Source organism: Ranitomeya imitator, chromosome 10 (genome assembly GCF_032444005.1).
Source record: "Ranitomeya imitator isolate aRanImi1 chromosome 10, aRanImi1.pri, whole genome shotgun sequence".
In the NCBI taxonomy this organism is placed as follows: domain Eukaryota; kingdom Metazoa; phylum Chordata; class Amphibia; order Anura; family Dendrobatidae; genus Ranitomeya; species Ranitomeya imitator.
In genome coordinates, this window is record NC_091291.1 from 9,402,115 (window position 1) to 9,419,768 (window position 17,654).

The 17,654-nt window shown below is 43.7% G+C and overlaps 1 protein-coding gene across 4 annotated transcripts in view; it reads right to left on the reverse strand.

Annotated features, from left to right (window-relative positions):
- Positions 1 to 17,654, reverse strand: part of HPN (hepsin) — a 53,517-nt gene that overhangs the window by 5,576 nt on the left and 30,287 nt on the right. For all 4 annotated transcript variants that reach the window (XM_069742217.1, XM_069742216.1, XM_069742215.1 and 1 more), the window contains 3 exons: positions 16,186 to 16,226; positions 11,641 to 11,806; positions 11,373 to 11,563 (listed from right to left, as the gene is read on the reverse strand). In XM_069742217.1, the coding sequence (XP_069598318.1) occupies positions 11,373 to 11,563; positions 11,641 to 11,806; positions 16,186 to 16,226 (398 nt within the window). The remainder of the gene's footprint in view (positions 1 to 11,372; positions 11,564 to 11,640; positions 11,807 to 16,185; positions 16,227 to 17,654) is intronic.

Genomic DNA, 17,654 nt, shown 5'->3' on the forward strand with positions numbered 1-17,654 from the left:
TGTGTACATACATTACATTACTGATCCTGAGTTACATCCTGTAGTATACTCCAGAGCTGCACTCACTATTCTGCTGGTGCAGTCACTGTGTACATGCATTACATTACTGATCCTGAGTTACATCCTGTATTATACTCCAGAGCTGCACTCACTATTCTGCTGGTGCAGTCACTGAGTACATACATTACATTACTGATCCTGAGTTACCTCCTGTATTATACCCCAGAGCTGCACTCACTATTCTGCTGGTGCAGTCACTGTGTACATACATTACATTACTGATCCTGAGTTACCTCCTGTATTATACCCCAGAGCTGCACTCACTATTCTGCTGGTGCAGTCACTGTGTACATGCATTACATTACTGATCCTGAGTTACATCCTGTATTATACTCCAGAGCTGCACTCACTATTCTGCTGGTGCAGTCACTGTGTACATACATTACATTACTGATCCTGAGTTACCTCCTGTATTATACTCCAGAGCTGCACTCACTATTCTGCTGGTGCAGTCACTGTGTACATACATTACATTACTGATCCTGAGTTACATCCTGTATTATACTCCAGAGCTGAACTCACTATTCTGCTGGTGCAGTCACTGTGTTTCATACATTACATTACTGATCCTGAGTTACATCCTGTATTATACCCCAGAGCTGCACTCACTATTCTGCTGGTGCAGTCACTGTGTACATATATTACATTACTGATCCTGAATTACCTCCTGTATTATACTCCAGAGCTGCACTCACTATTCTGCTGGTGCAGTCACTGTGTACATACATTACATTACTGATCCTGAGTTACATCCTGTATTATACTCCAGAGCTGCACTCACTATTCTGCTGGTGCAGTCACTGTGTACATATATTACATTACTGATCCTGAGTTACATCCTGTATTATACCCCAGAGCTGCACTCACTATTCTGCTGGTGCAGTCACTGTGTACATACATTACATTACTGATCCTGAGTTACCTCCTGTATTATACCCCAGAGCTGTACTCACTATTCTGCTGGTGCAGTCACTGTGTACATGCGTTACATTACTGATCCTGAGTTACATCCTGTATTATCCTCCAGAGCTGCAATCACTATTCTGCTGGTGCAGTCACTGTGTACATACATTACATTACTGACCCTGAGTTACGTCCTGTATTATACCCCAGAGCTGCACTCACTATTCTGCTGGTGCCGTCACTGTGTACATACATTACATTACTGATCCTGAGTTACATCCTGTATTATACTCCAGAGCTGCACTCACTATTCTGCTGGTGCAATCACTGTGTACATACATTACATTACTGATCCTGAGGTATATCCTGCATTATACTCCAGAGCTGCACTCACTATACTGCTGGTGCAGTCACTGTGTACATACATTACATTACTGATCCTGAGTTACATCCTGTTTTATCCTCCAGAGCTGCACTCACTATTCTGCTGGTGCAGTCACTGTGTACATACATTACATTACTGATCCTGAGTTACATCCTGTATTATACCCCAGAGCTGCACTCACTATTCTGCTGGTGCAGTCACTGTGTACATACATTACATTACTGATCCTGAGGTGTATCCTGCATTATACTCCAGAGCTGCACTCACTATACTGCTGGTGCAGTCACTGTGTACATACATTACATTACTGATCCTGAGTTACATCCTGTATTATACCTCAGAGCTGCACTCACTATTCTGCTGGTGCAGTCACTGTGTACATACATTACATTACTGATCCTGAGTTACCTCCTGTATTATACCCCAGAGCTGCACTCACTATTCTGCTGGTGCAGTCACTGTGTACATACATTGCATTACTGATCCTGAGTTACATCCTGTATTATCCTCCAGAGCTGCAATCACTATTCTGCTGGTGCAGTCGCTGTGTACATACATTACATTACTGATCCTGAGTTACATCCTGTAGTATACTCCAGAGCTGCACTCACTATTCTGCTGGTGCAGTCACTGTGTACATGCATTACATTACTGATCCTGAGTTACATCCTGTATTATACTCCAGAGCTGCACTCACTATTCTGCTGGTGCAGTCACTGAGTACATACATTACATTACTGATCCTGAGTTACCTCCTGTATTATACCCCAGAGCTGCACTCACTATTCTGCTGGTGCAGTCACTGTGTACATACATTACATTACTGATCCTGAGTTACCTCCTGTATTATACCCCAGAGCTGCACTCACTATTCTGCTGGTGCAGTCACTGTGTACATGCATTACATTACTGATCCTGAGTTACATCCTGTATTATACTCCAGAGCTGCACTCACTATTCTGCTGGTGCAGTCACTGTGTACATACATTACATTACTGATCCTGAGTTACCTCCTGTATTATACTCCAGAGCTGCACTCACTATTCTGCTGGTGCAGTCACTGTGTACATACATTACATTACTGATCCTGAGTTACATCCTGTATTATACTCCAGAGCTGAACTCACTATTCTGCTGGTGCAGTCACTGTGTTTCATACATTACATTACTGATCCTGAGTTACATCCTGTATTATACCCCAGAGCTGCACTCACTATTCTGCTGGTGCAGTCACTGTGTACATATATTACATTACTGATCCTGAATTACCTCTTGTATTATACTCCAGAGCTGCACTCACTATTCTGCTGGTGCAGTCACTGTGTACATACATTACATTACTGATCCTGAGTTACATCCTGTATTATACTCCAGAGCTGCACTCACTATTCTGCTGGTGCAGTCACTGTGTACATACATTACATTACTGATCCTGAGTTACATCCTGTATTATACCCCAGAGCTGCACTCACTATTCTGCTGGTGCAGTCACTGTGTACATACATTACATTACTGATCCTGAGGTGTATCCTGCATTATACTCCAGAGCTGCACTCACTATACTGCTGGTGCAGTCACTGTGTACATACATTACATTACTGATCCTGAGTTACATCCTGTATTATACCCCAGAGCTGCACTCACTATTCTGCTGGTGCAGTCACTGTGTACATACATTACATTACTGATCCTGAGTTACCTCCTGTATTATACCCCAGAGCTGTACTCACTATTCTGCTGGTGCAGTCACTGTGTACATGCGTTACATTACTGATCCTGAGTTACATCCTGTATTATCCTCCAGAGCTGCAATCACTATTCTGCTGGTGCAGTCACTGTGTACATACATTACATTACTGATCCTGAGTTACCTCCTGTATTATACCCCAGAGCTGCACTCACTATTCTGCTGGTGCAGTCACTGTGTACATACATTATATTACTGATCCTGAGTTACATCCTGTATTATCCTCCAGAGCTGCAATCACTATTCTGCTGGTGCAGTCACTGTGTACATACATTACATTACTGATCCTGAGTTACCTCCTGTATTATACCCCAGAGCTGCACTCACTTTTCTGCTGGTGCAGTCACTGTGTACATGCATTACATTACTGATCCTGAGCTACATCCTGTATTATACCCCAGAGCTGCACTCACTATTCTGCTGGTGCAGTCACTGTGTACATACATTACATTACTGATCCTGAGTTACATCCTGTATTATCCTCCAGAGCTGCAATCACTATTCTGCTGGTGCAGTCACTGTGCACATACATTACTTTACTGATCCTGAGTTACACCCTGTATTATACCCCAGAGCTGCACTCACTATTCTGCTGGTGCAGTCACTGTGTACATACATTACTGATCCTGAGTTACATCCTGTATTATACTCCAGAGCTGCGCTCACTATTCTGCTGATGCAGTCACTGTGTACATACATTACATTACTGACCCTGAGTTACATCCTGTATTATACCCCAGAGCTGCACTCACTATTCTGGTGGTGCAGTCACTGTGTATATACATTACATTACTAATCCTGAGTTACATCCTGTATTATACCCCAGAGCTGCACTCACTATTCTGCTGGTACAGTCACTGTGTACATACATCACATTACTGATCCTGACTTACATCCTGTATTATACTCCAGAGCTGCACTCACTATTCTGCTGGTGCAATCACTGTGTACATACATTACATTACTGATCCTGAGGTATATCCTGCATTATACTCCAGAGCTGCACTCACTATACTGCTGGTGCAGTCACTGTGTACATACATTACATTACTGATCCTGAGTTACATCCTGTTTTATCCTCCAGAGCTGCACTCACTATTCTGCTGGCGCAGTCACTGTGTACATACATTACATTACTGATCCTGAGTTACATCCTGTATTATACCCCAGAGCTGCACTCACTATTCTGCTGGTGCAGTCACTGTGTACATACATTACATTACTGATCCTGAGGTGTATCCTGAATTATACTCCAGAGCTGCACTCACTATACTGCTGGTGCAGTCACTGTGTACATACATTACATTACTGATCCTGAGTTACATCCTGTATTATACTCCAGAGCTGCACTCACTATTCTGCTGGTGCAGTCACTGTGTACATACATTACATTACTGATCCTGAGTTACATCCTGTATTATACCCCAGAGCTGCACTCACTATTCTGCTGGTGCAGTCACTGTGTACATACATTACATTACTGATCCTGAGTTACATCCTGTATTATACTCCAGAGCTGCACTCACTATTCTGCTGGTGCAGTCACTGTGTACATACATTACATTACTGATCCTGAGTTACATCCTGTATTATACCCCAGAGCTGCACTCACTATTCTGCTGGTGCAGTCACTGTGTACATACATTACATTACTGATCCTGAGTTACATCCTGTATTATACTCCAGAGCTGCACTCACTATTCTGCTGGTGCAGTCACTGTGTACATACATTACATTACTGATCCAGAGTTACATCCTGTATTATACTCCAGAGCTGCACTCACTATTCTGCTGGTGCAGTCACTGTGTACATATATTACATTACTGATCCTGAGTTACATCCTGTATTATACTCCAGAGCTGCACTCACTATTCTGCTGGTGCAGTCACTGTGTACATACATTACATTACTGATCCAGAGTTACATCCTGTATTATACACCAGAGCTGCACTCACTATTCTGCTGGTGCAGTCACTGTGTACATACATTACATTACTGATCCTGACTTACATCCTGTATTATACCCCAGAGCTGCACTCACTATTCTGCTGGTGCAGTCACTGTGTACATACATTACATTACTGATCCTGAGTTACCTCCTGTATTATTCCCCAGAGCTGCACTCACTATTCTGCTGGTGCAGTCACTGTGTACATACATTACATTACTGATCCTGAGTTACATCCTGTATTATACCCCAGAGCTGCACTCACTATTCTGCTGGTGCAGTCACTGTGTACATACATTACATTACTGATCCTGAGTTACCTCCTGTATTATTGCCCAGAGCTGCACTCACTATTCTGCTGGTGCAGTCACTGTGTACATACATTACATTACTGATCCTGAGTTACATCCTGTATTATACCCCAGAGCTGCACTCACTATTCTGCTGGTGCAGTCACTGTGTACATACATTACATTACTGATCCTGAGTTACCTCCTGTATTATACTCCAGAGCTGCACTCACTATTCTGCTGGTGCAGTCACTGTGTACATACATTACATTACTGATCCTGAGTTACCTCCTGTATTATTCCCCAGAGCTGCACTCACTATTCTGCTGGTGCAGTCACTGTGTACATACATTACATTACTGATCCTGAGTTACATCCTGTATTATACCCCAGAGCTGCACTCACTATTCTGCTGGTGCAGTCACTGTGTACATACATTACATTACTGATCCTGAGTTACCTCCTGTATTATTCCCCAGAGCTGCACTCACTATTCTGCTGGTGCAGTCACTGTGTACATACATTACATTACTGATCCTGAGTTACATCCTGTATTATACCCCAGAGCTGCACTCACTATTCTGCTGGTGCAGTCACTGTGTGCATACATTACATTACTGATCCTGAGTTACATCCTGTATTATACCCCAGAGCTGCACTCACTATTCTGCTGATGCAGTCATTGTGTACATACATTACATTACTGATCCTGAGTTACATCCTGTATTATACTCCAGAGCTGCACTCACTATTCTGCTGGTGCAGTCACTGTGTACATACATTACATTACTGATCCTGAGTTACCTCCTGTATTATACCCCAGAGCTGCACTCACTATTCTGCTGGAGCAGTCACTGTGTACATACATTACATTACTGATCCTGAGTTACATCCTGTATTATACTCCAGAGCTGCACTCACTATTCTGCTGGTGCAGTCACTGTGTACATACATTACATTACTGATCCTGAGTTACATCCTGTATTATACCCCAGAGCTGCACTCACTATTCTGCTGGTGCAGTCACTGTGTACATACATTACATTACTGATCCTGAGTTACATCCTGTATTATACTCCAGAGCTGCACTCACTATTCTGCTGGTGCAGTCACTGTGTACATACATTACATTACTGATCCTGAGTTACATCCTGTATTATACCCCAGAGCTGCACTCACTATCCTGCTGGTGCAGTCACTGTGTACATACATTACATTACTGATCCTGAGTTACATCCTGTATTATACCCCAGAGCTGCACTCACTATTCTGCTGGTGCAGTCACTGTGTACATACATTACATTACTGATCCTGAGGTGTATCCTGCATTATACTCCAGAGCTGCACTCACTATACTGCTGGTGCAGTCACTGTGTACATACATTACATTACTGATCCTGAGTTACATCCTGTATTATACCCCAGAGCTGCACTCACTATTCTGCTGGTGCAGTCACTGTGTACATACATTACATTACTGATCCTGAGTTACCTCCTGTATTATACCCCAGAGCTGTACTCACTATTCTGCTGGTGCAGTCACTGTGTACATGCGTTACATTACTGATCCTGAGTTACATCCTGTATTATCCTCCAGAGCTGCAATCACTATTCTGCTGGTGCAGTCACTGTGTACATACATTACATTACTGATCCTGAGTTACCTCCTGTATTATACCCCAGAGCTGCACTCACTATTCTGCTGGTGCAGTCACTGTGTACATACATTATATTACTGATCCTGAGTTACATCCTGTATTATCCTCCAGAGCTGCAATCACTATTCTGCTGGTGCAGTCACTGTGTACATACATTACATTACTGATCCTGAGTTACCTCCTGTATTATACCCCAGAGCTGCACTCACTTTTCTGCTGGTGCAGTCACTGTGTACATGCATTACATTACTGATCCTGAGCTACATCCTGTATTATACCCCAGAGCTGCACTCACTATTCTGCTGGTGCAGTCACTGTGTACATACATTACATTACTGATCCTGAGTTACATCCTGTATTATCCTCCAGAGCTGCAATCACTATTCTGCTGGTGCAGTCACTGTGCACATACATTACTTTACTGATCCTGAGTTACACCCTGTATTATACCCCAGAGCTGCACTCACTATTCTGCTGGTGCAGTCACTGTGTACATACATTACTGATCCTGAGTTACATCCTGTATTATACTCCAGAGCTGCGCTCACTATTCTGCTGATGCAGTCACTGTGTACATACATTACATTACTGACCCTGAGTTACATCCTGTATTATACCCCAGAGCTGCACTCACTATTCTGGTGGTGCAGTCACTGTGTATATACATTACATTACTAATCCTGAGTTACATCCTGTATTATACCCCAGAGCTGCACTCACTATTCTGCTGGTACAGTCACTGTGTACATACATCACATTACTGATCCTGACTTACATCCTGTATTATACTCCAGAGCTGCACTCACTATTCTGCTGGTGCAATCACTGTGTACATACATTACATTACTGATCCTGAGGTATATCCTGCATTATACTCCAGAGCTGCACTCACTATACTGCTGGTGCAGTCACTGTGTACATACATTACATTACTGATCCTGAGTTACATCCTGTTTTATCCTCCAGAGCTGCACTCACTATTCTGCTGGCGCAGTCACTGTGTACATACATTACATTACTGATCCTGAGTTACATCCTGTATTATACCCCAGAGCTGCACTCACTATTCTGCTGGTGCAGTCACTGTGTACATACATTACATTACTGATCCTGAGGTGTATCCTGAATTATACTCCAGAGCTGCACTCACTATACTGCTGGTGCAGTCACTGTGTACATACATTACATTACTGATCCTGAGTTACATCCTGTATTATACTCCAGAGCTGCACTCACTATTCTGCTGGTGCAGTCACTGTGTACATACATTACATTACTGATCCTGAGTTACATCCTGTATTATACCCCAGAGCTGCACTCACTATTCTGCTGGTGCAGTCACTGTGTACATACATTACATTACTGATCCTGAGTTACATCCTGTATTATACTCCAGAGCTGCACTCACTATTCTGCTGGTGCAGTCACTGTGTACATACATTACATTACTGATCCTGAGTTACATCCTGTATTATACCCCAGAGCTGCACTCACTATTCTGCTGGTGCAGTCACTGTGTACATACATTACATTACTGATCCTGAGTTACATCCTGTATTATACTCCAGAGCTGCACTCACTATTCTGCTGGTGCAGTCACTGTGTACATACATTACATTACTGATCCAGAGTTACATCCTGTATTATACTCCAGAGCTGCACTCACTATTCTGCTGGTGCAGTCACTGTGTACATATATTACATTACTGATCCTGAGTTACATCCTGTATTATACTCCAGAGCTGCACTCACTATTCTGCTGGTGCAGTCACTGTGTACATACATTACATTACTGATCCAGAGTTACATCCTGTATTATACCCCAGAGCTGCACTCACTATTCTGCTGGTGCAGTCACTGTGTACATACATTACATTACTGATCCTGACTTACATCCTGTATTATACCCCAGAGCTGCACTCACTATTCTGCTGGTGCAGTCACTGTGTACATACATTACATTACTGATCCTGAGTTACCTCCTGTATTATTCCCCAGAGCTGCACTCACTATTCTGCTGGTGCAGTCACTGTGTACATACATTACATTACTGATCCTGAGTTACATCCTGTATTATACCCCAGAGCTGCACTCACTATTCTGCTGGTGCAGTCACTGTGTACATACATTACATTACTGATCCTGAGTTACCTCCTGTATTATTCCCCAGAGCTGCACTCACTATTCTGCTGGTGCAGTCACTGTGTACATACATTACATTACTGATCCTGAGTTACATCCTGTATTATACCCCAGAGCTGCACTCACTATTCTGCTGGTGCAGTCACTGTGTACATACATTACATTACTGATCCTGAGTTACCTCCTGTATTATACTCCAGAGCTGCACTCACTATTCTGCTGGTGCAGTCACTGTGTACATACATTACATTACTGATCCTGAGTTACCTCCTGTATTATTCCCCAGAGCTGCACTCACTATTCTGCTGGTGCAGTCACTGTGTACATACATTACATTACTGATCCTGAGTTACATCCTGTATTATACCCCAGAGCTGCACTCACTATTCTGCTGGTGCAGTCACTGTGTACATACATTACATTACTGATCCTGAGTTACCTCCTGTATTATTCCCCAGAGCTGCACTCACTATTCTGCTGGTGCAGTCACTGTGTACATACATTACATTACTGATCCTGAGTTACATCCTGTATTATACCCCAGAGCTGCACTCACTATTCTGCTGGTGCAGTCACTGTGTGCATACATTACATTACTGATCCTGAGTTACATCCTGTATTATACCCCAGAGCTGCACTCACTATTCTGCTGATGCAGTCATTGTGTACATACATTACATTACTGATCCTGAGTTACATCCTGTATTATACTCCAGAGCTGCACTCACTATTCTGCTGGTGCAGTCACTGTGTACATACATTACATTACTGATCCTGAGTTACCTCCTGTATTATACCCCAGAGCTGCACTCACTATTCTGCTGGAGCAGTCACTGTGTACATACATTACATTACTGATCCTGAGTTACATCCTGTATTATACTCCAGAGCTGCACTCACTATTCTGCTGGTGCAGTCACTGTGTACATACATTACATTACTGATCCTGAGTTACATCCTGTATTATACCCCAGAGCTGCACTCACTATTCTGCTGGTGCAGTCACTGTGTACATACATTACATTACTGATCCTGAGTTACATCCTGTATTATACTCCAGAGCTGCACTCACTATTCTGCTGGTGCAGTCACTGTGTACATACATTACATTACTGATCCTGAGTTACATCCTGTATTATACCCCAGAGCTGCACTCACTATCCTGCTGGTGCAGTCACTGTGTACATACATTACATTACTGATCCTGAGTTACATCCTGTATTATACCCCAGAGCTGCACTCACTATTCTGCTGGTGCAGTCACCGTGTGCATACATTACATTATTGATCCTGAGTTACATCCTGTATTAAACTCCAGAGCTGCACTCACTATTCTGCTGGTGCAGTCACTGTGTACATACATTACATTACTGATCCTGAGTTACATCCTGTATTATACCCCAGAGCTGCACTCACTATCCTGCTGGTGCAGTCACTGTGTACATACATTACTGATCCTGAGTTACCTCCTGTATTATACCCCAGAGCTGCACTCACTATTCTGCTGGTGCAGTCACCGTGTGCATACATTACATTATTGATCCTGAGTTACATCCTGTATTAAACTCCAGAGCTGCACTCACTATTCTGCTGGTGCAGTCACTGTGTACATACATTACATTACTGATCCTGAGTTACATCCTGTATTATACCCCAGAGCTGCACTCACTATCCTGCTGGTGCAGTCACTGTGTACATACATTACATTACTGATCCTGAGTTACATCCTGTATTATACCACAGAGCTGCACTCACTATTCTGCTGGTGCAGTCACTGTGTACATACATTACATTACTGATCCTGAGTTACATCCTGTATTATCCTCCAGAGCTGCACTCACTATTCTGCTGGTGCAGTCACTGTGTACATACATTACATTACTGATCCTGAGTTACATCCTGTATTATACCCCAGAGCTGCACTCACTATTCTGCTGGTGCAGTCACTGTGTACATACATTACATTACTGATCCTGAGTTACATCCTGTATTATACCCCAGAGCTGCACTCACTATTCTGCTGGTGCAGTCACTGTGCACATACATTACTGATCCTGAGTTACATCCTGTATTAAACTCCAGAGCTGCACTCACTATTCTGCTGGTGCAGTCACTGTGTATATACATATATTGATACATTTCTCATTGCGGTGGGTTTCCGTGGATCCAGGGCTCCGCTCGTCCTTCCTGACTTGCCCCTGGTGACGGTTTCTCGCAGGTCGTCGTGCTCAGTGTTACCTGTGAGTGTGAGTGGGGTGAGCAGATGCACCAGGGCGATGTCATTGCTGTTTTCCTCACTGTCTGTGTATATGAAGGGTAAGTATCCGGCGTGATATATCACACTCTTCACACTGTGCACAAATCCGCGGGGCGAGAGATGCGAGACGCCCCCCGCAAACACGGTCCACAGAGTCACCACGCGGTTTCTCCTGAGGATACAGAGATGTACAGTGATCATCTCCTGCCCTGATGTCACTGCTCTCCACGTCGTGGTCCGGTCACTTACTCTGGGAAACAGTGGGCAGCGGTGAGGACCCACTCACTGGAGATCAACGAGCCACCACAGAGATGGGTGCCATCATATCTCAGGCTGACCTGCCACGGCCACTGGCCTAGGGCCGCGTCCTGCCCCCCCACGATTCTGTCCACGGCCATCTTCCTCCGTCCACAATCTGCAGAGAGGTCACAATTGAGGAGATCACCCTTGAAAAGTCGCCCCTCTCCCTCAGCTGCTTTTTCCTACATATTTTCCATCCTCACAACTGGACTATTCTCTGTCTGGTTTACAAGTTGATACATTGTAACAAACTGTTTATATTTGTGATTGTATCCAGTCCAGATAATCATCTGCAAAGGAAACACAGAAGCAGAAGAACCTCATTCCTGCCCAGACACATATTACAATGTATCACTCTGCAGTCCTGGGAGTTTATATGACAGAGGACTGTCCACAGTGGATACATTTGTAGCTCAGTCCTGGGAGTTTATTTGACAGAGGACTATCCACAGTGGATACATTTGTAGCTCAGTCCTGGGTGTTTATATCACAGAGGACTGTCCACAGTGGATACATTTGTAGCTCAGTCCTGGGTGTTTATATCACAGAGGACTGTCCACACTGGATACATTTGTAGCTCAGTCCTGGGTGTTTATATGACAGAGGACTGTCCACAGTGGATACATTTGTAGCTCAGTCCTGGGTGTTTATATGACAGAGGACTGTCCACACTGGATACATTTGTAGCTCAGTCCTGGGTGTTTATATCACAGAGGACTGTCCACAGTGGATACATTTGTAGCTCAGTCCTGGGTGTTTATATCACAGAGGATTGTCCACACTGGATACATTTGTAGCTCAGTCCTGGGAGTTTATATGACAGAGGATTGTCCACAGTGGATACATTTGTAGCTCAGTCCTGGGAGTTTATATGACAGAGGACTGTCCACAGTGGATATATTTGTAGCTCAGTCCTGGGTGTTTATATCACAGAGGACTGTCCACAGTGGATACATTTGTAGCTCAGTCCTGGGTGTTTATATCACAGAGGACTGTCCACAGTGGATACATTTGTAGCTCAGTCCTGGGTGTTTATATCACAGAGGACTGTCCACACTGGATACATTTGTAGCTCAGTCCTGGGTGTTTATATCACAGAGGATTGTCCACAGTGGATACATTTGTAGCTCAGTCCTGGGTGTTTATATGACAGAGGACTGTCCACAGTGGATACATTTGTAGCTCAGTCCTGGGTGTTTATATGACAGAGGACTGTCCACAGTGGATACATTTGTAGCTTAGTCCTGGGTGTTTATATGACAGAGGACTGTCCACAGTGGATACATTTGTAGCTCAGTCCTGGGTGTTTATATGACAGAGGACTGTCCACAGTGGATACATTTGTAGCTCAGTCCTGGGTGTTTATATGACAGAGGACTGTCCACAGTGGATACATTTGTAGCTCAGTCCTGGGTGTTTATATCACAGAGGACTGTCCACAGTGGATACATTTGTAGCTCAGTCCTGTGTGTTTATATCACAGAGGATTGTCCACAGTGGATACATTTGTAGCTCAGTCCTGGGTGTTTATATGACAGAGGACTGTCCACAGTGGATACATTTGTAGCTCAGTCCTGGGTGTTTATATGACAGAGGACTGTCCACAGTGGATACATTTGTAGCTTAGTCCTGGGTGTTTATATGACAGAGGACTGTCCACAGTGGATACATTTGTAGCTCAGTCCTGGGTGTTTATATGACAGAGGACTGTCCACAGTGGATACATTTGTAGCTCAGTCCTGGGTGTTTATATCACAGAGGACTGTCCACAGTGGATACATTTGTAGCTCAGTCCTGGGTGTTTATATGACAGAGGACTGTCCACAGTGGATACATTTGTAGCTCAGTCCTGGGTGTTTATATCACAGAGGACTGTCCACAGTGGATACATTTGTAGCTCAGTCCTGGGAGTTTATATGACAGAGGACTGTCCACAGTGGATACATTTGTAGCTCAGTCCTGGGTGTTTATATCACAGAGGATTGTCCACAGTGGATACATTTGTAGCTCAGTCCTGGGTGTTTATATCACAGAGGATTGTCCACAGTGGATACATTTGTAGCTCAGTCCTGGGTGTTTATATCACAGAGGACTGTCCACAGTGGATACATTTGTAGCTCAGTCCTGGGTGTTTATATCACAGAGGACTGTCCACAGTGGATACATTTGTAGCTCAGTCCTGGGTGTTTATATCACAGAGGATTGTCCACAGTGGATACATTTGTAGCTCAGTCCTGGGTGTTTATATCACAGAGGACTGTCCACAGTGGATACATTTGTAGCTCAGTCCTGAGTGTTTATATCACAGAGGATTGTCCACAGTGGATACATTTGTAGCTCAGTCCTGGGTGTTTATATCACCGAGGACTGTCCACAGTGGATACATTTGTCGCTCAGTCCTGGGAGTTTATATCACAGAGGATTGTCCACAGTGGATACATTTGTAGCTCAGTCCTGGGTGTTTATATCACAGAGGATTGTCCACAGTGGATACATTTGTAGCTCAGTCCTGGGAGTTTATATCACAGAGGACTGTCCACAGTGGATACATTTGTAGCTCAGTCCTGAGTGTTTATATCACAGAGGATTGTCCACAGTGGATACATTTGTAGCTCAGTCCTGAGTGTTTATATCACAGAGGATTGTCCACAGTGGATACATTTGTAGCTCAGTCCTGGGAGTTTATATCACAGAGGATTGTCCACAGTGGATACATTTGTAGCTCAGTCCTGGGTGTTTATATCACAGAGGACTGTCCACAGTGGATACATTTGTAGCTCAGTCCTGAGTGTTTATATCACAGAGGATTGTCCACAGTGGATACATTTGTAGCTCAGTCCTGGGTGTTTACATCACAGAGGACTGTCCACAGTGGATACATTTGTAGTTCAGTCCAGAGAGTTTACATCACAGAGGACTGTCCACAGTGGATACATTTGTAGCTCAGTCCTGGGTGTTTATATCACAGAGGACTGTCCACAGTGGATACATTTGTAGCTCAGTCCTGAGTGTTTATATCACAGAGGACTGTCCACAGTGGATACATTTGTAGCTCAGTCCTGGGTGTTTATATCACAGAGGACTGTCCACAGTGGATACATTTGTAGCTCAGTCCTGGGTGTTTATATCACAGAGGATTGTCCACACTGGATACATTTGTAGCTCAGTCCTGGGAGTTTACATCACAGAGGACTGTCCACAGTGGATACATTTGTAGTTCAGTCCAGGGAGTTTATATCACAGAGGATTGTCCACAGTGGATACATTTGTAGCTCAGTCCTGGGAGTTTATATCACAGAGGATTGTCTACAGTGGATACATTTGTAGCTCAGTCCTGGGTGTTTACATCACAGAGGATTGTCCACAGTGGATACATTTGTAGCTCAGTCCTGAGTGTTTATATCACAGAGGACTGTCCACAGTGGATACATTTGTAGCTCAGTCCTGGGTGTTTACATCACAGAGGACTGTCCACAGTGGATACATTTGTAGCTCAGTCCTGGGTGTTTACATCACAGAGGACTGTCCACAGTGGATACATTTGTAGCTCAGTCCTGAGTGTTTATATCACAGAGGATTGTCCACAGTGGATACATTTGTAGCTCAGTCCTGGGTGTTTACATCACAGAGGACTGTCCACAGTGGATACATTTGTAGCTCAGTCCTGGGTGTTTACATCACAGAGGATTGTCCACAGTGGATACATTTGTAGTTCAGTCCAGGGAGTTTATATCACAGAGGACTGTCCACAGTGGATACATTTGTAGCTCAGTCCTGGGTGTTTACATCACAGAGGACTGTCCACAGTGGATACATTTGTAGTTCAGTCCAGGGAGTTTATATCACAGAGGACTGTCCACAGTGGATACATTTGTAGTTCAGTCTTGGGTGTTTACATCACAGAGGACTGTCCACAGTGGATACATTTGTAGTTCAGTCCAGGGAGTTTATATCACAGAGGACTGTCCACAGTGGATACATTTGTAGCTCAGTCCTGGGTGTTTATATCACAGAGGACTGTCCACAGTGGATACATTTGTAGCTCAGTCCTGAGTGTTTATATCACAGAGGATTGTCCACAGTGGATACATTTGTAGCTCAGTCCTGGGTGTTTACATCACAGAGGACTGTCCACAGTGGATACATTTGTAGTTCAGTCCAGGGAGTTTATATCACAGAGGATTGTCCACAGTGGATACATTTGTAGCTGCCAGAACTATAAGGATCCGCACAGATTATTAACCTCAGGGAGTAAAAGGAATTCTCCATTCATTTACATCAAACAGAACTATTACAAATGTAAACAGAATGCAAACAAGGCTGAACGTCATTCTGCAAAATTCCTTTAAGTGAAGACATTCTCTTATTATAACAGTAAATATTTTGTATCTAAATGTTAAAACTTTGATGATTTAAAGATTATCTGGACTTTCATCTGATCAAAGCTAAAACCCTCTGTGTACCAAGACCGGGTGACTTATCAGGACAGTTTACCTTGACACTGAACAGAGAGAAACTGACCACTGGGACACTCACTGTGGAGGAAGAAAAAAAGCTGAATTATTTTCTATGAATCACTCTACAGACTGGAACATTGTAATATATTAAGCTTTGGGGTTTCTGCATGACAGCCCCCGTTATTCTGCTTGTTGTGACACTCATGAGGTTTATCTCCAGCCACCACTAGAGGGAGCTCACTACATGCTGATTTATACAGTCACCACCAGAGGGAGCTCACTACATACAGATTTATACAGCCACCACTAGAGGAGCTCACTGCATACAGATATATACAGCCACCACTAGAGGAGCTCACTACATACAGATTTATACAGACACCACTAGGAGGAGCTCACAACATGCTTATTTATACAGCCACCACTAGAGGGAGCTCACTACATACAGATTTATACAGTAACCACTAGGAGGAGCTCACTACCTACAGATTTATACAGACACCACTAGGAGGAGCTCACGACATACAGATTTATACAGTCACCACTAGAGGGAGCTCACTACATACAGATTTATATAGCCACCACTAGAGGGAGCTCACTACATACAGATTTATACAGCCACCACTAGAGGGAGCTCACTACATACAGATTATACAGCCACCACTAGAGGAGCTCACTACATACAGATTTATACAGCCACCACTAGAGGGAGCTCACCACATACAGATTTATACAGACACCACTAGGAGGAGCTCACTACATACAGATTTATACAGCCACCACCAGAGGGAGCTCACTACATACAGATTTATACAGCTACCACTAGAGGGAGCTCACTACATACAGATATATACAGCCACCACTAGAGGAGCTCACTACATACAGATTTATACAGCCACCACTAGAGGGAGCTCACTACATACAGATTTATACAGCCACCACTAGAGGGAGCTCACTACATACAGATTTATACAGCCACCACCAGAGGGAGCTCACTACATACAGATTTATACAGCTACCACTAGAGGGAGCTCACTACATACAGATATATACAGCCACCACTAGAGGAGCTCACTACATACAGATTTATACAGCCACCACTAGAGGGAGCTCACTACATACAGATTTATACAGCCACCACTAGAGGGAGCTCACTACATACAGACTTATACAGCCACCACTAGAGGGAGCTCACTACATACAGATTTATACAGCCACCACTAGGGGGAGTTCACTGCATACATATTTAAACAGCCACCACTAGAGGGAACTCACTACATACAGATTTATACAGCCACCACTAGAGGGAGATCACTACATACAGATGTTATACAGCCACCACTAGAGGGAGCTCACTACATACAGATTTATACAGCCACCACTAGGGGGAGTTCACTGCATACATATTTAAACAGCCACCACTAGGGGGAGCTCACTACATACAGATTTATACAGACACCACTAGAGGGAGCTCACTACATACAGATTTATACAGTCACCACTAGA